Source organism: Narcine bancroftii, chromosome 7, assembly GCF_036971445.1.
Source record: "Narcine bancroftii isolate sNarBan1 chromosome 7, sNarBan1.hap1, whole genome shotgun sequence".
NCBI classification, from domain to species: domain Eukaryota; kingdom Metazoa; phylum Chordata; class Chondrichthyes; order Torpediniformes; family Narcinidae; genus Narcine; species Narcine bancroftii.
In genome coordinates this window covers 170,147,606-170,171,012 of record NC_091475.1, presented here as the reverse complement: position 1 = coordinate 170,171,012, position 23,407 = coordinate 170,147,606, and the positions used below count along the sequence as shown (strand labels likewise).

General features: G+C 39.8%; 2 protein-coding genes across 2 annotated transcripts in view; both read right to left on the bottom strand.

Moving 5' to 3' along the window:
- Positions 1-5,515, bottom strand: part of LOC138739364 (uncharacterized) — a 48,045-nt gene extending 42,530 nt beyond the window's left edge. The window contains exons 1-2 of the mRNA XM_069891256.1: positions 4,889-5,515; positions 1,808-1,910 (exon numbers count right to left, since the gene is read on the bottom strand). Coding sequence (XP_069747357.1) covers positions 1,808-1,910; positions 4,889-5,511 — 726 coding nt within the window. The 5' untranslated portion in view covers positions 5,512-5,515. The remainder of the gene's footprint in view (positions 1-1,807; positions 1,911-4,888) is intronic.
- Positions 5,516-8,043: 2,528 nt separating this feature from the next.
- The window catches only part of LOC138739361 (putative leucine-rich repeat-containing protein DDB_G0290503), an 86,480-nt gene continuing 71,116 nt past the window's right edge, over positions 8,044-23,407 (bottom strand). Inside the window, exons 3-4 of the mRNA XM_069891249.1 lie at positions 19,385-19,477; positions 8,044-10,458 (exon numbers count right to left, since the gene is read on the bottom strand). Of these exons, the coding sequence (XP_069747350.1) occupies positions 8,044-10,458; positions 19,385-19,477 (2,508 nt within the window). The remainder of the gene's footprint in view (positions 10,459-19,384; positions 19,478-23,407) is intronic.

Genomic DNA, 23,407 nt, shown 5'->3' with positions numbered 1-23,407 from the left:
GGAGGGAGAGGTTGAGAGTTGATGACAGAGGATTGGTCCTGTAATCCATCAGAGCCAGGGTGAGAGTTTGCAATGGAAGCTCAGAAGCTGTTGGTCTGGGCTCCCCCCTCTGGCCTTTCTCCCTTTCTCTCTGGCCTTTCTTCCCTTCTCTTCTAGACTTTTTATTCAGGCTCTTGCCTGCTTTTTGGTTGAAGGGCTCAGACCTGAAATTTTGGCATATATCTTTATCTCATATGTACGCTGCCAGACCTGCTGAGTTCCTCCAAAACTTTTTTTTTACTACAATCACAGCATGTGTAGACTTTCGTATTTCACTCCATGAGAATTTAAGTTATTGTTCTTGCTTAAATCTGAATCAATACAGACCAGGTGATGTGTGAATTGGACATGGTGTGAGTTAGATTGGGTGTCAGAATTTTATATGATCTGAAGGTTGTGGAGTGTAGAATAGAAGAAGTCAAGCAGGAATGATTTGGAACAGCCATGTCTAATACAGGTAGATCAGAAAAGGATGATGGGTTCGGCAATTAATAAGTTGCGGCAAGAGCAATTGGATGATATTATGAAGGTGGATCATGGAAGTACATAACACTAAGGCTGTGAATGGCTGCAGCTGGATAGATAAGGATAGAACCTTCCAGATGAATGAGGGTGGTGAATCCATAAGGGGAATGAGATGCCCAACTATTTCAAAGGCTGCTGATAAGTCATGAGAATGAGAATTTCCATCCATGTCAAATTACAGTGATTAATTTCAAAAGGTTATATTGATAGGACAGTCATCTGCAATGGCTTTCACACACCTTAATTCAAAGGAAGAGGAAGAAACTGAGAGTAGGTGAGATACAAACCAGAGGTCATGGGTTAAGGGTGAAAGGAGAAAAGTTTAGGGGGAACATTAGGGGGAACTTCTTCACACAGAGTAGTGGAAGTGTAGAAGAATCTGCCAGCTGAAGTGGTTAAGATGAATTTTAACACAAGAAGAATTTGAACAGGTACATGAATGGGAGAGGCATGGATGAATAGTTTGGCACAGACTAGAAGGGCCAAAGGGCCTGTTTCAGTGCTGTAATATTCTATAGTTCTATGGAATGGACTGTTAATTGTATAAACAAAATGATTGGTATAAATAACAAAAATAATATTCAGTTTGGCAAAAATATAATGCCTTGTGAAGATTCTGAAGTTCTTGAAAAATGTTCAGTCTTTTCAGAAAATCTGTAAGTGATGCCACTTTCTGGAAGCAACATGCTAATTACAAACTCACTCCAATTACTTATCTAGAATTATAGACTTGATCAGCACAGAAAAAGGCCTTTCAGCTCATTACATTCAAGCCAACATGTATGCTTTGAATTTTCGTACTAGATGGTTAAAAAATAATTTCAAGTTCAGGATTTGGTTTCTTTCCCTGTTTCCTGGGTTTTGTCATGATGTAAATCACAGAACAACTGAGAAGTGAAGCCAGCAGTAGCTGCCATAATGTTCTTCATTACTGTAAATGACCATTATATTTTACAAATTTTGCATGAAGCTCACTTGAATGTTGTTTCTGGTCCCAATTGTCTTAATGCAAAGCAAAAACAAAATGATAAAACAATTCATTTGCATATAAAAGATTACAATTGGCTACATTCATGAGGTTTTTTTCTTAAGAATATATAGGTCTGCGCAACATTGTGGGCCAAAGGGCCTATACTGTGCTGTATCTAGATACTGGAAATGATCGTGACTGATTTTGTTGTAATTTCACTCAATTTTAAACAGTTGAAAAAATTAATTGTTATGGGATTCACTCTACATTTACCTTTATATTTTTATTTTTTATTTGGGGTTCAGAATTTTCTGTAATGTCAGAGGATATCAATTTCTTAATCTTAGTGAAGCCAGCCATGGGTTCAATGGATAAACTGCACAAATAAAAAAAATCAATAAACTGATTGTTATATTCTTGCGCACAAAGTTAATACCTGTAGCACTAATGCATCAAGTGCCATGAAATCAACCACAAATAAAAAAAGATCATAATTTTACACCAATGTTGCATTAGATTCACGTGATATAGTACAGCATATTGTAAACCAATGGACTAAATAATTGTAAATAATTATCTTAGTGATGGGTTTTCTCTTGTTCGGATTTACATTTACTTCTCATTTGGAGGACTGATCTATTTATCTCTTCATATTCATCAAATGGCGAATGTATGAGAGCATTTTTCATGTTTCCAAGATTTGTTTTGGAAGGAAAATATAAATTTTGTGATGTTGTATCTGGAGAGAATTTAAAGCTTTTAACAAGGGGTGTTTTTGATTTTTGTTCGTTTTATGACTATCCCTTTAAGAAAGATTATGTAGAGTTACCATAGTTACTATGACATCATATGTTGTAATATCCATGCAGACTTGGGTGCTTGCGTTCAGTCTTCGAAGAACCATGAAGGAGGCGTAAGCATCAAAAAACTTTTCTTTGAATTTGTCATCTTATCTCATTGTCTTATTAGTTTTAATCATTTCTTATATCGTTAAGTCTTTAAATATAATCGAATGCTTTGTTAATTCATCATTACAAAAATCTTGATGCAAAATTATACAGAATGCTTATATTAACAAATTAAAGGCTACTTACAGCTGAAAATACAATGTTTGGTTTATTGGAGTGATAAGTTTGTAATTTTGAATAACGAAGCTTATGTTTCTTAGAAGATGACTTATTTTGTTATAAGGAAATAGGAAAGATATGGAAAGTGGCTAGCTTTATATTATTTGGAGAAGATAAATTATTTTCAGAGCTGTAATGTTTTCAGTATGATTTTGTGTCTGGAAAATTTAGTATCATTCAAATGTGATGCTAGTTTTCAAAAAAAAACTGAGTATATTGGATTTTTAAAAAAAATTACATCTTCTAAAAATAAACCACCTGATTTAAAGTTGGAGTGAACTTCAATTTCCTTGGCAGGATATATTACAGCTTTTTCATTCATGGAAAAAATAGCTATTTATTTTTCATAATTCATCTTAATTTCCAAATGGAACTTTTCACAAGCTGGATTCAAGATTGTCAGTTCCTCAATGTAGATTCAACATGGTGAGATTTCTTTGGGTTAAGAAGATATCCAAATGAATTGACACCTACTATGTTTTCCATAGTTTTGTTTTATCAAGACAGAACCAATCAAAGAGAAGAAAAAGAAAGTAGATTGATAATCTTGTTGGAGGAGGTTAAGAAAAATCAGGAAAAGAAGGAAGGAGAAAATGGACGAGAATGAAACAACAGTACAGTCATATTTATTGATCGTACTTTCACATGCAATGTTGTTTTGTGGATATGTTGTTTTGTGCCATCCTCTACAATAAGTATGTTCTCCATGACTATATTTTGATCTGAACATGTACTTGCTTGTCCTTATTAGAACTCTATGTCTTTATTCTCTAGATGGAGGTGATGTGGTCCTGCTCATTAAACAGCAAGTAGAGACTTGCTATCCAAAAAAGATCTTGATCTACTTTTCACGGGAACAGTCCTACAGCATTTTGACATTAGGCTTCCCTGTTTCTGTCTGCTTCATGTCTTTACTGCAGTATTCCAAAAAGCAAGTTAGGCGGCTCAGATGTGAAAGCAACTTGGATGTCCTTATAGGTACAAGCTCCTCCCCATCTTCAAAAACATAAAAAGTCATCAATATCCTCTCAAACCAATCATTTCAGCAACTTAAGGTGAGAACCAACAGCCAATTGCACATTCAAGTTCCAAGAGCATCAGTCACATTGGTAACCAACAGATTATATCTGTGTTGTTCTTTATTGTAAGATTTCACCTGTAAGGTCTGTTTTTATTAGCTTGAGAGTACAGTTTAGTTTGAGAGTAAAGACCCACACAGGCTGCAGGTGACTGGCTCATGGGAACTCATCAGAACCAGGATTTGAGAATGTGCTGAAGGTCTTCAGAAGGGTTTTGAACACTGATGTATTGGAGGTTTGGATCTGAAGTTTGGGTTGCTGATATTTTGAATTGGTGTCTGTGCAGCTGAGGCTGAGGGAGCACTGGAGACAAATCCACGGATGCTCAATGACTCTAAAAGGCCTTCTGCTTCTCTTTCTCTATTGTTCGGGGTGCCGGGCAATGCTCATGGTGACTCTTTATTTGCCTTATAGCAGACAAAAGAAGTATATCATGTATGTAATATTTTTAATATATTATTATGTGACAATCAAAGGAACCTTTGAACCTTAATTCTAAGAGAAGTCTCAAGTTGCAGTCAATTATTTAAAACTGGAATTCTCTTTCTCTAATATTTGTGGAAGCAGGTGGTTAAGTACATTCAATGTCATAGTTACTAAAATTTTGGACACTACAGGGAATCGGGGATAAAGGATTAGGAATGAAACTGGATGAGGAATAGGATTAGCTATGATATTATTGAATAAAAGTACAATTCTGAGGAGTCACAAGACCTATTCCTTCATATTTTTCTTCTTCCCTTGTGTGTCTGTAGTTTAATCAAATTTATAGGAAAGCTAATCTCAAATTAGGTCTGAACTATGGATTCTGCAGCAGGTGATAGTCTGACTTCAGCCTCCCTTGTTCATGTCACTTCCATTTAATATGATTACCTGTTTGATGCTTCACCTGTCTTTGGTCTTTGACTGTCCCCATCTCATGCTCAAGACAGTATAAACATAAAAGCTATAGATGTTGGAATCTCGAGCAAATAAAGAAATGCTGGAAGGTCAGCTAACATTTTCTTTCAATGTCTGTATTCTGTGGAAAATGCAGAAGAGCAGAACACACAGGCTGACTGGAACCATGAATAGAAATAAGCCCTTCCTATATTCACAATCATGTGTTATTTACTTGACAAAAGACAAGTAGCACCTTCAGTTTCTACCTTTGATCAATGTAATCTTGATCCTGAAATTCCTCATCTGAAAGTTCCATCTTTTGATCATTCCGAGTTACTTTTGGTTCTTGCATTCTCTTTGATAATGTTACAGCTTTATCTTCTTGGCAGATGTCCTTACTATACATTATTGGCGTCTCAATAGCACAAACCGATGTTGGATTTTCGGGGTCACCAAGTTCTTTCCTGAATGTGTGTTTCAGCTTGGAATCTCCAGACAGTAATGCTTCTTTCTTTACATTAATATTTTCTATTTCTAGACCTCCAAAACTGTTAGTTGATTCAATTGTTTCCTGTAGCCATGTATTCCTTACTTCAGATTCAGTCCAATTCTGATTGATGCACTGATGGTTTTCTCTACCTGAGGAAAGTATTTCCTTATCAAGTATACATAAATGTGCAAAAGTTGAAAAAATTCTCTTCCCCTTGGCTTGTTGATTTCTGCCTTGTGAATTATTTATTGCTTCATTTATCATTTCACTTTCTAGAGTAGTTCTCTTGGTTTCATATACATTTGGTTCGTTTCCTGAAAGTGGACTTTCTAGACTAAATGTGGACATTTCTGAAATAATTACTTCTCCTGATGAGTTCTCAAATGCCAGATCTAGCATCTCCCTCTCTTGTATTACCTGTGTCAAATCTTCTTGATTTTGTGTGTGCAATTGAATTTTCTCTAAGATCACATTTTCTTCCTTGGGCTCGCTATCTGTAAATCTTGCCTTTCCTTCCACAAAACATTCATGGCGTAAACGAGGATTTTCTGGTGGATTTTTCTTTAATGTTGTTGGCAAACATTGTCAGAATAAGGATCCATAACTTGAGAATTTTTCAGAATTGCAATACTAAAAATATGCTCTTCTAATATTTTATCTTGTAAATTGCCAGTTATTTCAATTAGCAGAACTCTATTATTTTCAGTGTTATCAATGGTTTGCTGAGATCTTGTCATCTGTTTCAAGAAGGTGGTTATTCTCAAGATGTACCTCTTTTGGCTGAGTGGTCTGGCATTCATTCATTTTCTTGAAGTTTGTGATTATAGGCACAGGAAGTATTGTATCTCTGTCCACTTCTTCAGCAGTTCCTTGGATATTTATGCTAATTTTCTCAGGTTCCCTTAACTTATTTTGCAGGTGAACAGTTTTAGGTAAATGCTCTTGGTTTGCCTTGTTGTTGCCATGTTTCTCATTTATTTTCATTTCATTTTTCAGCTCCATGATTTTAATCTTTAACAATTTTCTTTCATGATCAAGATTATCAATTGAAACTTGAAATGTCGTCACATCATTTAATAATTCCATGATCACATCCTGGCGAAAATTACTCCAATTTGCAAATAACTCGCATTTGTTTTTCAGAAAAACAGTTGGTTTATTGGAATTGTGGTAGTCAGTATCTAGCCTTCCTTTGAGATGAGTCACATTTAATTCAAACATTTTTTTCTCCCTTTCAATCTTTTCCATGACATTTTGGATTTTTTCAACACTGCACTGTGGTTCCTTTATTGCATCTAACTGTTGAATGTTCTGTAAATATATGAATTTGCTTTCATTATTTTCTTCAGAAGGGTCAACATATGACTTTAGATATTTGTGGCCTTCTGGGAAATTTTTGTTATCTGGGCTTGTTAGGTTATAGCTATGATGCTCAGGTTCCATTGAGACTGACTTGATGCCCTGACTTTCCGAATTACAAATACCACTGCTCTGACTCGCTTCTCTGGACTTTTTGGCAAATTTGTAACATGTCAGAGCATTCAGATTTTCCTGAAGTCGTTGTATTTTTATATCTGCTTTGTTGAGGTCATTTGGTAGATCATCATTTGTCCTCCGGTACATTTGCTGATTTTTCAGTTGAATTTTAAACTTTAAAAGAGACTGAATAAGGCACTCTTTTTCAATTCTGCAATTCTCATTTAATTGATATTGTCTTTTAATCTCTTCCAGCTCTTTTGCTTTACCTTGTACTTCAGTTGTTTTACATATTTTTCCTTCTGGCTCAACAAATTCACCTTTCAGTTCACTGAAGTAGTTTAGCTTTTTACTATCATTGTCCATTTCATCTTGTGTGAGTTTTAACACCATTTTATCTACTTCATCTGCTAAACTTGTGCTTCCAGCCAATAGATCATCAATCATACTTTCTGAATGGAATTTTTGGTTTTCAAGTAACTGGATTTTGTATTTCATTTGGCTTTGTATTTCACAGGCAATTTTCTGTTCCAGAGAAAGAATATTCACTTTCTCAATTAGAGTAGTTTCTAACAATTTCTTCTCATTTTCATGGTTTTTAATGAACATTTTTAATTCTTCATTTGTTTTCTGGTAAGTTTTAATTTTGCTCTGAAGTTGATTATTTTCTACATCAGATTTCTCCTTAAGTATCTCCATTTGAATAGCAGGACCATTACAATTAAATTCACCGCTTGAATTAGTATTCTCCAATTCATTAACTATATTATCTAACATACCTTTATGGTCAAAGAGTTGCTTGTTTTCACTTTCTACAACAATTGCTAGAATGTCTTTGCTAAAGGTATTTATCATCTGTAACTCACTTCTATCAACTAATTGTTGTGATTTTTCAACCTTTGTTTTCAGTTCAGAAACCGTGGCTGTCAGCAAATATTTTTCTTCCATAAAATTCCCAATGTTTGCCATGAGTTGTTCGTTACATTCTATCCCTTGATTGGGGATTTTCAGCATTTGTGTATTTTTAAGGACATCCAATATAGATTGATTTGGCATATTTGACGTTTCACTTCCCGTGCAAAATAGCACCTTATCAGAAAGTGGTACATTTATTTCAGGCTTTACAAGAGCTTCCATTGTCTCTGTTTTTTCAACAGCAATATGCATCTCACGGTCTTTATCGGACTTGCCCACCAGTTCCTTTATTACAGCTTCTGGGCAGCTATTTCCATCATCATCCTTTGGTTTCTCTTCACCTTTTATTTGAGAACCTTTCTCATCAAAGGACTGGTTTTCCTCTGTAAGTTTTATCTTCAGCTTGTTCATTGTATTCTCAGGACGTTCCCAAACTTGTTCAAATCCCTCCTTGCCTCTTGTGATATTATTTTCCTTCATTGTTTTCTTTTTTGCAAATAGTCTGCTGCCCTTAGAGATTGTATGCAGTTGGTCATCCTGCTATATTTTAAAATGTAACATTTCTGACTTTAACTTAGACTGCAGTTCAAACACTGTAGCTTGTAGGTGAGCTTTCTCTCGATCAAGTATCCTAACTGACTCTTTAAGATCTGTATTTTCTGTAATTATTTCTGGTATTATATCTTGGAGATGTTCAATTTGATTGATACGTATCATCCATTGATTGTGTAATTTTGCTTCCTTTTTACTGAATTGAACCTGCTCCTCTGTGAGAGTATTTTTCAGAATGGCAAGTTTGACATCCAACACTCCATTACGTTCCAGAGACCAATTTATTGTTTTTTCAAGTTTCATATTATTACTCAAATGCTCTTTTAATGACTTTTGCAACATTTTAATTTTAGAATCGGCTGCTTGTTGCTGATTCCTAATTTGAATTTCCAATTTACATGAGAAGTATTTTTCCTCGGCAAGTCTTTCACCAAGGTCAAATATCTTTTGTATCAGGAGTGATTTCTCATCTTTAAGCTTCTCCAGTGTATGTTTATGCTCTTTTAGCTGCTGAACAATTTCTTGAAGAGTACCCTCTTCTGAATTTAATAAGCCGTCATTATGTAATTGCATCTCAATAATTTTACCATCTAAATCAAAAAATGAAGTCTGAAGTTGTTTGGTTTCAACCCCAATATTCTCAACAGACTCTTCAATGTCTTCGCTAACCTTTATTACTTTAAGAATTAAATGAATAAGAAAGCTTTCTGTAGAGGTTGTAAAAGGCAATTCTAACATGGCTTCATGCACTGGAATAGAGATCCTTTTGCCATTATAACATTTCTTGCCCTGATAGATTGTTGAGCTAAATTGGTTTTGTGTTTGAAAGATGCTTGACCTATAAATTTTGTCTTGCAATTCTAAAACATTTTGGCTTAACAGGTGGCTATTATTTTGCAGCTCAATTACTAACTGATGAAGAAACTTGATTCTTCTGTGTAGTCTCAGAATGTTATCTTGAACTTCCAAAACATATTTTTGCTGCTCTGAGATTAATACTTGAAGTTTCTCCTTCATTGTGTCAGTGATCTCTAATAAATGCAGTGCTGCCTGCAGCTCTGATGACAAAGCTTCAAACTGGTATTTAGTTTCTCTACCTTCCGTAATTCTATTTTGTGGTCTTGTATATCCTTGTAATTTAACATTGGTAATCTGATGATATACATTTTGCTTCCCTTGTAAAATATATTTTTCCAGTATGTTATTTTTCTCTGCCAATTCATTAATGTTAGTGTTTAATTCTGCATTCGTTCTTAATAAGTCTGTGACAAGGAATCGTAACTGTTTGTTTTCTAATTCAACATCCTCTAATTTTAATGACTTACTTTGTAGTTCTGAAATGATTGTGAACAGTTGTTTGTTATCGTTCTGAAGGTCACTAACAATCTTTTGTAGATTAACATTTTCAGCTTCAAGTTTTATAATGGTGTTTGCATTTTCATTATTTTTGTTCTGAAGATTTAAAATTTTGTATTGCAGTGTTTGATTTTCAGACTTACTAGCTTCAAGCTGAAAAACCTTGGCTTCTAATGTTGAAAGGGAAGTTTCAAGCCAGTGCTTTCTTTGGCAGAGTTCATAAACTTTGGCCTGCAGTTCTTGGTTTTCAAGATGGAGGTTCAAGTTTGTTTCTTTCATATTTTTCAGCTGTGAAAATTCACAAAGCTGTAAACTATTGGGAATAAATTCCCGCAGTTTGACAATATTTCTTTGAACAGCTGATGCAAAATCCTCAAATTGGTATTTTTTCTCAAGTTCTGAGATGATGGTTTGCATTAGTTTATTTCCTTGCTGTAATTTTTCCATAACATCCTGAATCTGACTGATGCTATCCTGTATTTCTAAATTTAAAGTTTTTTGGCAATTTTGTTTTTCATATAAGTGCACGATCATAGTTTTCATCAGATTATTTTGTTCGTGTAATTTTAATACTTGTACAAGTTCCTGTTCTTCAGCACCTGCCTCTTTAGATTTTTTGTTCTCAACAGATGCTTCCATGGGTTGAATATTACTTTGCAACTCTATATTAATGGAGTTAATTTGTTCATGCTTTAATTGCAATTTGGAAATCGTAGATTGTAGTTTGTTGCCATTCTCTTTTACTTCTTCCACTGCAGTTTTCAGATTGATAATCGATTCTTGAACTTTTGATCCTTGGCTCCAATCCTTATCATTATCTATAGTCAAATTTCCAAATGTTGATTGCATTTTTGTATTCCTTTCCTGAAGGTTGCTGTGTTTAGGTTTGAAATCATACGGTTGAACAACTACATCCACATTAGTCGGAGAAAACTGATTGTTTATGCACTGAAACTCTTCAACTGCAGCCTGCAACTTTTCATTTTCTTGGTGTCCTTCAGATACTCCTGCTTGCACCATGCTTGTCTTCAACAGTTGACCTGGGAGCTAAATGAATAGACAAAGTTTGTGGATAGTACAGTATATAGAATAATACTCTCATTCATTGATCCCGAGCATGCAAGGCCATTCACTTCAGAATGATTTGTGACACAAGTATTTAGGAGAACAGCCAAATGGGGTTCATCTGAATCCCATCCTCACTGCTCCTGATCTACAATACTTTGAGAATGCTTTCTGCTATAAAAAATAGGATAAGACTAATGATAATTTAATCCAGTCATATTATTCTTTTTATCCTTTATATTGACTACTCATGTGAATTGAAATATTTAAAAGTCCTTAAAATATATTACATGCATTTGGGGAGCTAAATATTCTTATAGCAGCACAGGAGGATGAAGAGAAAGAAAAAGAGAAAGGAGGAAGCAATTTATGTAGTCTATTTCTGGACAGGCTGACAATGTCCAATTTATTGAGCTTCCCATTCATTACCAGCCCTTATCTTAATCTTCTAAAAAGCCAATCTTGGCATCTGCTTGGCCACAATGGCAATGTACCACAAAAGCCAACAGAAAATCAGCATTTCCAAACCAAATTTATAATTCTAATCATGTCAAATAAATTACAACATTACTTTTGACCATTTTCTTGGTGCCTGTCTTTCAAGAATCCCTGATTTTGTTTCCATCACTGAGTTCCCATTGTTTGCAGCATGGTTTATGGAAATCTGCTGGAGATTGCCTTGGATGAAAGGCACTGAGAAGCTCAGAGCTCAGAGGTCCATCTTTGGACTGCATCTTTTCAGTATAAGTAGCTAGAATGTAGAACGAGTGGCATAGATAGGAAATAGCAGAGAAGAGGGCAGGTGTGTGAGTGTGGATCCTGTCAGCCTAACAGATATTGGCAGGTTGATGCCATTGAGCCACTACTCTCCTTTTCATGCATTGAGTAATTCTAGTAATCCTTGGAGGATGGATTGCTGGAAAGCTGTGAAACATTCCAAACTTGTTAACTGACCCCAAAATAGCAGAAGTTTGAGCTTGCAGGGCTGCAGTCAGATTTTCCTCTGCACCATCCAGACATTGGACGATTTCTGCTTTAGTGCCACAGAGTTTTAAAGTATATAATTAAAGCCCTTCAGTCAACTATATCCATGCTGGCCATTTTGCTCATCTATACTAATTCCATTTTATCAGGTCTGTATCCTTTGACACCTTGCTGAATCAATTGCCTGTCCAAATTTCTCTTAAACATAGATTGTATCAAATTTCACTGAGTTCAGATATCAATAATTCTCTCTATAAAATACTTTCTCCTGCAATCCTCCCTAAATCTCCTTCCTATTACCTTAAACCTAAGTTTAATCCTCTTCGATGGGAAAAATGATTATCTACCTTATCTATGTTCTTATAATTTATATATACCTCATCTTCTGCACTTCAAGAAAAACAAACCTGGTTGTTCCATTCTCTTTGCATAGTCAGTGTTCTCCAATGCAGTACATACAACACACTAGAGAAGCCCCTTTGCATGAATTGCATGACTCCAATTATTTTGTAATTTTGCAACATCTTGTGTATTCTATGTCCTGTCTTCAATGGTGGGAGGATGGTGGATCAGATCAGTACCTCTCAGCATATAGGACCTCTCCTTGGGTAGGCACATTGAAGCAACTGTGCAGAAGCTTCAACTTTCTCAGGATTCTGATTAGATCTGGTATGTCGTCAAATACTCTGTCGAATTTTTACTGGTGTACTGTGGAAAGTATGCTGACTAGTTGCTTTATGGCCTGGTTTGGAAACAATGTACAGATGTATATGATGATAGACTCTCATTCTCATGTATTTAGCCTTCTTCACCACTCTAACTACCTGTGTTGCCACTTTCATGGGACTATGGATTTAAACTCCTTAACAGTGAAACTTATCTTCTGGGCGAGCTCATTGCCTTTTATGTGCACTTTGAAAGGGAAAACAATGAGAGGCCCTAAGGACCCCACACAACCCCTACTGAATCTGTGCTCCCAGTTTAGGAAGATGAATCCTCAGAAAGTGTCCAGCCCAAATGTTGGATCTTGTCATATTTTAAAAACTTGCTGGAGTTTCTGTAGACATTTTCAACTGCTTACTGCTGAAGTCTGAGGACCCTACCTGATTCAAAGGACATCAATCATACTGGTGCCCGAGATGAAAAGACCAATAACTGCCAGCTAGTGACACTTATGTCTGCTCTGATGAAGTGTTTAAAAAGTTGTTTATGGAGTAGGTCAATACCTGTCTCAGGAACAAACTGGATCCACTTCAACTTGCCTACCGTCACAACAGGTCAACAGGAGATGCCATATTCCTAGCCGTGCACTCTATCACCCAGACTACAAGAATACCTCTATTAGGCTGTGGTTCATGAGCATTTAACACCATCATTGCAGCAAAATGTAGAATCAATCTTAGGGAGCTGTGACTCTGATCATCCTTTTGCATCTGGATCCTCAATTTCCTCATTGGCAGACCTCAATCACTGTGGATTGGTAACATCACCTCCTCCTCACTGACCATCAATACAGGTTCACCTCATGGATATAGGGATGCATGCTTACTCCCTACTCTATCCACTCATGACTGGGTAGCCAAGTTAGGTTCCAATGCAATCTATAAATTCGCTGATGACACCAATGTTGTTGGCTGGATAATGGGAAACGATAAATCAGAATATAGAATGGACAACCTTCCTGTGTGTTTGTTGCCTGATTAATAATCTTGCTTTCAGTACCTGCAAGACCAAGGAACTTATTGTAAACTTTAGGAAGGAGAGGCTGAGGGACTATACACGTCTTCATTAATGAGACAGTGGTGGAGAGAGTTACTACCTTCATGCTTCAGGGAGTCCAGGTATCAGATGACCTCTCCTGGGGCCAGCACATCAGAGTAACTGAGAAGACACATCAACGCTGCTACTTTCTAAGATGTCTGAGGAGATTTGGCATGTCATTGGATACTCCATCAAACTCCTACTGGTATACTGTGGAAAGAATACTGACTGGCTGCATCACTGTCTGGCTTGGTAACTGATGCACCATCAATTACTTTAAAAGACTAGAAGTTGTATAGAAACAGATAGGCTTTTATTAACAACAGAATAGAGACACGTCCATGCTGGTCGACTGTCCTAGACTGAGGAGGGAGCTGTTGTACAGTTGCCTTTATTCAGAGGTCTGTGGAAGGAGCCACAGGCACAGTCAACAAGGGGTGTGTCCAGATGAACTATAACAAGTACTAACACAACCAAAACAAATATACAGTGGTTTGCCACATTCAACCCTCGTTTTAGAAAGAGTCCAGTGGGGTGAAGTGAATTAAATGTTCTTACAAATTGAGTCTTTTGGGTGGTCTGGTCTACCACTGCGACTGTCATAGCTGTTGAATCCTAGATAGTCTAGAACACCTATATGTGGCCATCAGAGTTGGCTTGATGGATGTGTGGTGACGGATCTGACATGGCATCCACTGGGACTGGGGTAACATGTCATGGTCCTGGTACATCGTGGGCAGCAGTAGGTGAAGGGGCTGTGGGGTGGTCAGGAATGGTCTCAGGGATGGGACCAGGTCCCAAACAGAGACCATGTCTTGCGCCCATCAGGATATGCCATATAGGCGAATTGGGGGTTGGTGTGGAAGAGATGGAGCCTTTCAACCGGTGGATCAGATTTATGGCTCCTCACATATTTCCAGAGTAGGACTGGCCCTGGAGATGTCAGCATGGTCCCTGAAGTGGACTTTCTAGGGAAAGAAAACATTCTTTCATGTGGAATCGCATTGGTGGTGGTTCATAGGAGCAATCTGATTAAGTGGAGTGCATCAAGGAGGACATCTTGTCAGCGGGAGACTGGAAAGCCTCTAGACCTCAGGGCTATGAGGATGGCCTTCCAGATGGTAGCATTCTCCTTTTCCACCTAGCCGTTCCCTCGGGGGTTGTAACTTTTAAGGTGGCATTGAAAGACCGGCCCCAGCAGCATGGCAGCACAGAGCTGTGGCATCACGAGAAGTTTAAAGTCTTTGTAGTCTGTGCCCCACACAATCTGAGTCACTACACAGTAGCCATGAACATCTGCTATATAGAACTTTGAGGCCATAGAGACTGTGTGGCTTTCTGGCCTTACTGTGAGGGAGTAACACTGCACCGTGTCGGTGTGGATGAAGCTCTCCATGCTCCCACTATCGAACAGGCAGCTTGTCTCATGACTGTTTACCTCAACGTCCATCATCAATCTGGTGAGTTGGTGAGGGCTACCTTGATCCAGAGCGATGGAGGCCAGTACTGAATCACTGTCAGACTCCATAGATGCGGTGGAGTGTTCAGGTGTTCAATTCCAAGATGGTCGCATCTAAGATGGAAGCCCCCACAGCCCATTCACAGTGCTGCTGGGTTTAGAGAATGATTTGGATTTACACAGCTTTGCATAATGCCCTTTCTTTCCAATTTTCTAGGGTGTTTATGCAGTCCGCAGAAGTAGTTCTTCCGGTGCTCATGGAGTACAGTGGCCATGGTTGGGTCACTGGTGGGACACGGCAGTGGTGGAGTTCTGCAGGCTTGTGGCCCTCCCACGTCCTAAGATGGCAGCGCCTGCCGTAACCATGAGGTGGCCGTGTTGTCGACTGAGTAGACGTCCATATTTTGGAGTGCCGCCTCTAGTGTGTGGTAGTTAGACTGCCCTCTGTAAGTTGAGCTCACCCTACTACAACAGTCTCTGCCTGATATAGCTGGATCTGATGCCCGCTACATAAGCATCTCTGATCAAGTCCTCCGTGTTCATCGTGACCATCAGAGCCTTGCAGCCGCAGGCCCATCTGAGAACTCGCAGGGCCCAAAGGTACTCGGTGCTCGATTCCCTGGGTCTGTTTCCGGATAGCCAGGAGGTGCCTAGCGTATACCTCATTTACCTTCCTCAGGTATTGGCTTTACAGTATTTCCATCGCCTCTGAGTATGACTCGGTGTCCCTGATCATCTAATATATCAGGGGCCTGACCTGGGAATATAGTGCTTGCTGTCTGTCGTTCTCTGATCGAATGATAGTAGAGGAGGCCTCCAGGAATGCTTAAAAGCAATGCAGCCAGAATTCAAAGCTGTTGGATTCATCAGGCGATTGTGGGTCAAGTTCCAGCTTTTCTGGTTTCAAAATCTGCTCCATTATCAAAAAAAATTGTTAATAAAATTGATGCACCACCAATTACTTCAAAAGACTAGAAATTATAAAGAAACTGATAGGCTTTAATTAACAACAGAATGGAGGCACGTCCATGCTAGTCCGCTGTCCTAGACTGAGGAGGGTTTATAGGAGGAGCCACAGGCACAGTCAGCAAGGGGAGTATCCAGATGAACTTTAACAAGTACTAACACAGCCAAAACATATATACAGTGGTTTACCACAGTAACTTAAGTGCCCAGGAATGTAGAAGGCTGTAGAAAGTGGCAAATCGAGCAAAGTCCATCATGGGCACCCACCACTGAAGACATCTATCTAACATGCTGCCTCAAGAAACCAGCCACATTAGAAAGGACCCCATCAGCCTGGTCACAACCTCTTCTCTCTGCTATAGTACCTTCAGGTTCAAGAACACTTTTTAATCCAACACCTATCAGGCTCTTCAACCTCTATGTATTATCCTAATCCTCACCATAAACTAGTCTGGGATTTGATTGAATTGTACTTCAGGGAAATAGAATATAGTTGTGATTATTATCTAATGAACAGATCTGTTTGCACTTCTGAAATGACACCTTTTGTTCATGCACTAACTGCAACTGTGAAATTTTATCTATCTATCTATCCTTTTATAAATTTATTATCTTGTTTTCTGTCTTGTAATATTGAAATTATTTAATGTAAACTATTGTAGTTGGTTTATATTACATTCCTCTTTGGCTGTAGCAAGTAAAAGTTTTGGCAATCTGTAGTTTGCACTTGGGTATATGATCCCCTCCATAAATCTTCGTCCGCGAAGCCAAGCCAAAGAATATGACAATAAACTCTTATTATTCATCATTACCCTCCACTACATATCAATAACTCAGTAGTGGAGACAATAGAGAGCATCAGTTTCCTTGGAGTCCACTTAACAAGTGACCTATCCTGGACAGACAACATCTCCTCACTTGTCAGGAAGGCTCAACAGCAACTGCACTTCCTGAGAAGAGTGAAGCGATCAAGGCTACTGGCCACACACAGCATCTTTCAGCTACTCCTGATGGGAAAGAAATACAGGAATATCAGAACTAGCTGAAAAACAGCTTCTTCTCATGGGCAGCGAGATGCTGAATGATTCTATGAAATGCTCACACAAACCTTCAGAGACTCTACTATTTATTAGACAATGTTTATTTATTTTTATATATGCATATTTGTTCAGTGTACTGTATGTATTGCTTGTCTGTATGTGTGTTATGTCTGGTTGTGTACTTGCATGTTTTTCCACCGAGGACCAGAGAACGGAATTTCGTCAAGTTGTACGTTTACAATGGAATGAAAATAAATGAACTTGAAATGTTGGATAATGCCACTGGATGTCATGGGTGAGCTTTACAACTCTTTTTGCAGATTGCCATTGCCTGGATCTGAATGTTACTTAACACATTGATTCATGTTAGTGGTATCTAAGCCCAAATACATGCAGATATGAATTGTTCTATTTTCTGAGGATCTACAAAGATTATTGAATGATTCTTGCATGTCCTTTCACAAACATTAGAGAATATATTTGTTTTTGATTTTATAATGGAAACTCATTGATGAAGAATAGAAATATGCTCTGAGAATTTCTGGAGCAGTAGTCTGAGAGGATTAGATAATAATCACAACTATATTCTATTTTCCTAAAGTACAATTCAATCAAATGCAGCATTTTATCCTTGATTCTTATTGGCCTCAACTTTACATTCACTTTGAGCTTGATCAAATGCCATCGTGATTTCTAGAGGAGTTACTCACACCTCAGGTCTGGAATTCAGCTCTTGAGACTAGTACTGCAACTTGAATTATTGTTAAGTTCCACTATGCAATACTGTTGACAACAGTGTTCAATTATTCTGATGATCTTTGAGAGTAGAAGGACGTGATGTTAATTAGCAGCTTATACTAGTTTTTCTTTTTGTATATGTGACATAACCTGGGACAATTCCCACAATGTTGGTAGATGCCATTATTGAAAAAAGACTATCTGGTAGAAATGGAACTAGCTTTAGCATGCACATCTGCAGCATTACAGCCAGGATGTTATACAGGTAGTCCTCAACTTATGAATGTAATTGGGACCAAAAGATTGGCTGTAACTCGGATTGGATGCAAGTTGGATTCGCTCCACTGCGCATTCCTTTACGAGGTCTTAAATTTTTAAAAAATTTAAACAAATGAATCTTTAATGAAGAATGTCAACATATGTAAAGCACAGTACTTTTAATAAAGATACTCAACATATGAACTTCTAGCAAATAATACCTTGGGCTTGTTTAACAGGCCGTTTAATGTCTGTATGGAGCTGCTTGCATTAGGATATGAAGCGCATTGAAATGGCAAAAGTCTGACTTCTGTGAATAGAGGAGGAAGCCAAGGTAGATCACTGGTCAGCCATTCAAGGTGAAGATATCAGCAAATGCTTCATAGCACCTTGGCACTAAGGAGACATTGGTTACCCAGGGACTATTTTTCCTGGTTTGAAGGTGGCTGAGAATTGAAGTTATAGAGGTTGATAAAATTATGAGGCAAAGATCCTTTTTTTACCCCAGGGCAGGGGAATCTGAAACTAACAGGGACAGATTTAAGGCAAGGGGGAAATGTTTTTTTTACATGGAGGGTGGTGATTATAAGAAATGAGCTGCCAAAGGAGTTGTTAAGAGTATAAAATTACAATTAGAACATTAAAAAAAAACATTTTGACAGCTACATGGATAGGAAAGGAATAAAGGGATATGTGGCAAATGCAGGGAATTAAAATTGGTTGGAATGGGTGAGCTGAGCTACAGGGCCTATTTCTGTGCTAATAACTATAAATCTATGAATTAAGTTCAAATTTATGTTTATTGTCATATATGCTGGGATACAGTGAAAAGGTTTGTTTTGTGCGCTATCCGCAAGTCTTTCCAAACATACTGTATGCACAGAAGAATAAAACACAGTTCAGGGAGTAGAGTTACAGTGAGAGAGTAAGGGCAACATTATTTGACCAAATAGAATCATGTGGTGGAGTACATCACCAGTAAGAATGGGATTTATCTTGTTAGCTGTTTAATTGTCTACTATCGTCATTCATGATTGTACGTGGCAGGGCTCCAGAATTTTGATCTGATCTGTTGTTTGTTGGTCACTTAGCTCAGTCTATTTGCTCACCATACACAACTCTTCAATGGTGACATCTCGTTTATAATTTGCATTAGGTTTTACTCCCATTATGTCCTTTGACATTCCTTCTACTGTATACTTGATGCATAAGGCAGGGTTGACTTTACATTGGCAAAGGTAACTCACATTATCCAACCACTCTGCAGAGTACCACCTGGCAGTCTGTGTGGGTGGTCCTAAGCTTTCAGCTTCCTGTCACTTTATTTCTCTATTCCATGCCCATTCTGATATGTTGGTGGCCTCCTGCAGTATTTTAACAAGGCCCTCTGTAAGTTTAAAGAACAACATCTTGCACATTGAAGCCTTTGGGACTCAATAATGAATTCAATAACTTCATAAAACTTGTTACTTCTATATGTATCAGAGCTGGCCTATTCTACTTTAAGTTTATCCATCTGTAATATTAACTCTGTAGCAAGCTGCAATGATCCACAAGCGGACCGGGTCATGGAGGTGCAGGCTTGCATTGGGCGGGCATCATAATGGTGCCGGTGGGAGGGGCCGAAAAGGATCATGGGGATGGTGCTGATAAGCTCTTGGAGAGTTCCAGTAAAGTCATTTGGTTGGTTCAACTCACTCACAGCTCCTATGTCATATTTTTCTTTCGTTCGCTGCACAGCTCGCAGACCACAGTGGTGACCCCGACATTCCAAAGTGGACTGCCATTTTGGACCCTGCAATTAATGACATGAGCACACAGAATGCAGTCTCGCTGAAGCTGCCCACCTTTTAGACCTCACAGCTGCTATTCTGGATTGAACAGACTGAGGCCTAGTTTCAAGTCAGTCAGATCACCACAGACTTCACAAGATATTATTAAGTGATTAGTTTGCTAAACCAGGAGAGTGCCGGATGAATCATTGACTTCTTACATCAGCCACCAGCTGCCACAGGTATGAGGCAATTAAGCCGCTCCTTATCCAAACCTTTGGCCTTTCCTGCATGAGCAAGTGGCATGGCTGCTCCACATGGACGACCTGGGCAACTGCGCACAGATATTTCTTGAACAAGTGCCGGAAGATATCTGCCTACTCCTTGGGGATGACAACTTCAGAAACGCATGCAAGTTAGCAGCCCATGCGGATGTCCTGTGGCACACCAAGCAATATGGCAGAGCATCCATTGAACTAGTTGCTGTGTCATGTGCAGTAACTCGTCTCTCTCCTAATGCACCGAGAAAGCCAGCAACAGCCGTAGTAAGTGTAGACTCAAACTTGGAGTAGTGGTGTTTCTACCATCAGAAATGGGGTTCTGAAGGCTGCCGCTGCCATCCACCTTGCTCCCATCTGGGAAATGCCAGTGTTGGCCATTGCGGATGCCTATGACAGTCGGCTGTCAAGAAAGCCTCCGTTATCTATGAGACTGGCACTCAGGACAGTGTTTCCTCGTGGACACAGGGGCAGAGGTCAGCATCTTTTCCCCTTTGAACCGAGACACCTATGCTGGGAAGTGGGACCATCCCTCATTGTCACCAACAATAGCAGCATATGCATGAATGGGGTGTGGACCATCCCGCTTGTGTTCAGCATTTTACCTGGACATTCACTTTGGCTGACGTGTCTCAGCCCTTACTGGGCGCAGATTTTCTTTTAGCCCACTGCCTCCTGGTGAACCTGAAAGGGTGCCATCTGGTCAATTCCAGGACCTTCTAGACTTTTACCCTTCTAGAAGCCAAGTTCCCACCCCCCCACCTCAACTCAGTAACCTTATCAGGCAATGATTTTGCCAGAATCCTGGCAGGATTCCTGGACATTATAAAACCACAGTTCTCCACCATGGTCCCGAAGCATGACATCCAGCACCACATCCCCACACAGGGCCCGCCACTACACGCCCGGGCATGCAGGCTTCCTCTCAACAAGCTGCGGCTCACCAAGGAAGAATTCAGAAAGATGGAGAAGGTGGAAATCGTTCAGTGCTTGGTCAGCCAATGGGCCTCTCCTCTATACATGGTGCCAAACTTTTCTGGGGGATGACTTCTGGGAGACCTTGTGGAGTCTACCACCAGCTCAATGACACCACAACAGCAGAGCAGTACCCGGTTCCCCACATCCAGGACTTCACGGCCAATCTACACAGAGTGAGGATCTTCTCAAAAATCAACCTGGTCCAGGGGTATCACCAGATCCTCGTGCACCCCAGCGATGTTCCCAAGACAACCCTCATCAGCCTTTTTGTGTTCCTCCGCATGCTATTCGACCTCAAAAATGTAGTGCAGACTTTACAGAGACTCATGGATTCTGTGGGGTGCAGCCTGGATTTTGTTTTTATCTACTAGACGACATTCTCATTGCCAGTCATTCATGACAGGAGCACCTAACTCTCCTGCATCTGCTCTGCCAGCGATAACGGCCTAGCCATCAACCCAGCGAAATGTCAGTTCAGCGTTACAGCCATCAATTTCCTTGGGCACTGCATCAATCGACACAGACAGTTCCTCTTCTGTCAAAGGTTGAAACCATTTGTAAGTTTGCCAAGCCAACTATGGTCAAAGGTTTGCAGGAATTCATTGGGATGGTCAACTTCTACCATCGGTTCCTGCCATCACCTGCCAGGATCATGCAACCACTTTTCAAGCTGCTGTCCAGTCAGACCAATGAACTCAGCTGGAACGTGGAGTCTACAGCAGCTTTCGATCAAGCCAAAGACACTCTGGCCAATGGCTCCCTTCTAGTAAATCTGCGTGTTGATGTGCCCACCGCCCTCACAGTTGACTCATCCAATGCGGCCGTTGGCGGCATCCTGGAGCAGCTGATTGATGGACATTGGAGATCACTTGCTTTCTTCAGCAAACACCTGTGGCACCCGGAGCAGAAGTATAGTGCATTTGACAGGGAGTTGCTAGCCTTCTACCTCACCGTATGTCACTTCAGCTGTTTCCTTGAAGGATGGGATTTCAAGGTCTTCACTGATCACAAGCCCCTCATTTTAGCCTTCGCCAAGGTGTCAGACCTGTGGTCGGCAAGGCAGCAGCGTCACCTCTCTTATATCTCAGGGTACACAATGACTATCAAGCACATTTCTGGCAAGAACAACCTTGTAACCTTAACCAACCACTAACTGTTCCAGCCCCTTGGCAGAGAGGTTGGCCTCCCAAACGTACAAACTGTGGACTTGACACCTCCGAACACCGGTTCTGGGGCTGGGTGGGGTGGGGGGGTGGTGTCATGTAGTGAGCTGCACTGATCCATAAGTGAACCGGGTCACAGAGGTGCAGGCTTGAACTAGACTGACATCACAATGGTCCTGGTGGGAGGGGGCAAAAAGGATCATGGGAGTTGTGTTGATAAGCTCTCAGAGAGTTCCAGGAAAGTTGGTTCAACTTGCTCACATCTTCTGTGTGGTTCCTTTTCGTTCATTCGCTGCACAGCACACCAAGCACAACTTAAATGTTTCTCTCTCCAAATACACTGACACATCTACTGGACATTTCTAGCATTCTCCTTTTGGTTTCAGGTCTCAGCAATAGCTCTGACCCACATTTCACAGCTTTAACAGGTTTGCCTTCTCACCTCTAACTTCTCTCAATAAACTATCAATCGGCCAGTTCTGATGTTAGCTGAGAAAACATGGCCTCACTCTAACAGAGATAGTTTATTTGTCTGATCCATCCAGCTCTTACCTGTCTGCAACTTCTAATGTTAAGTTTTTAAAAAATCAGACATACTGTGTAGCAGCTCACCGGAGGCTTAATTGAACTGGCTTGGGAGGTTCCGAGTGATGTCATGACATCACAATGCGATTATGTCATTTGGAACATGGTGGGTTTTTTTAAAGATGTGGGTGACTGAGTAAATGACTTTTACTGAACTTCGACTCAACTACATCTGATCATTTTCTCGTTCTTCATTTCGGACTGTGACACAGTTGCTACATTGGTGACCCCAACTCGCCTAAATGGATTTTGTATACAACATGGGCAATGCAGCGGTTTCATTCAAACTGCCTGTCTTTGGGACCATTCAACCTGAAGTTTGGTTCGGGCAAGCTGAGGTGCAGTTCCATATTCGCAAGATAGAAGTGGATGCCACTAAGTACCATCATGTGATAACAGGACACGACCGGTCGAGTAGTGGATTTCCTTCAGGACCCACCAGCTCTTGGCAAGTATGAAGCCCTAAAAGCCCTCCTTCTCTAGATTTACGGCGTCTCACAGTGCGAGGGAGCTGCACGGCTCCTCCATATTGATGGCCTGGGGGACCGTGTCCCTTCAGAGTTAATGAACAACATGTTGGCACTGGCAGGCAGCCATAGGCTTTGCTTGCTCTTCAGCCAGTTTTCTTTAGAGCATATGCCAGAAGACAACCACCTCATGTTGGCTGATGAAGACTTTGATAATCCTCAAACAGTGGCTGCTGGTGCAGACAATCTGTCGTACGCGAAACAGCAAGATGCAAGGCCCACACAAATTAGTGCTGCATCACACCCAAAGGCCCAGGTTCCACAAGTACCGGGGATGAGGGTGCACATTCCCCCGGACAAGCATGACTCTGTGACAACCATCTGGTGTTTTTACCATCAACGCTGCGGTTCTGGAGCTTGCTGCTGCCAACCACCTTGCACTTTTCCATGGCCAGTCATTGCTAATGGCTATCGTGGCTGGC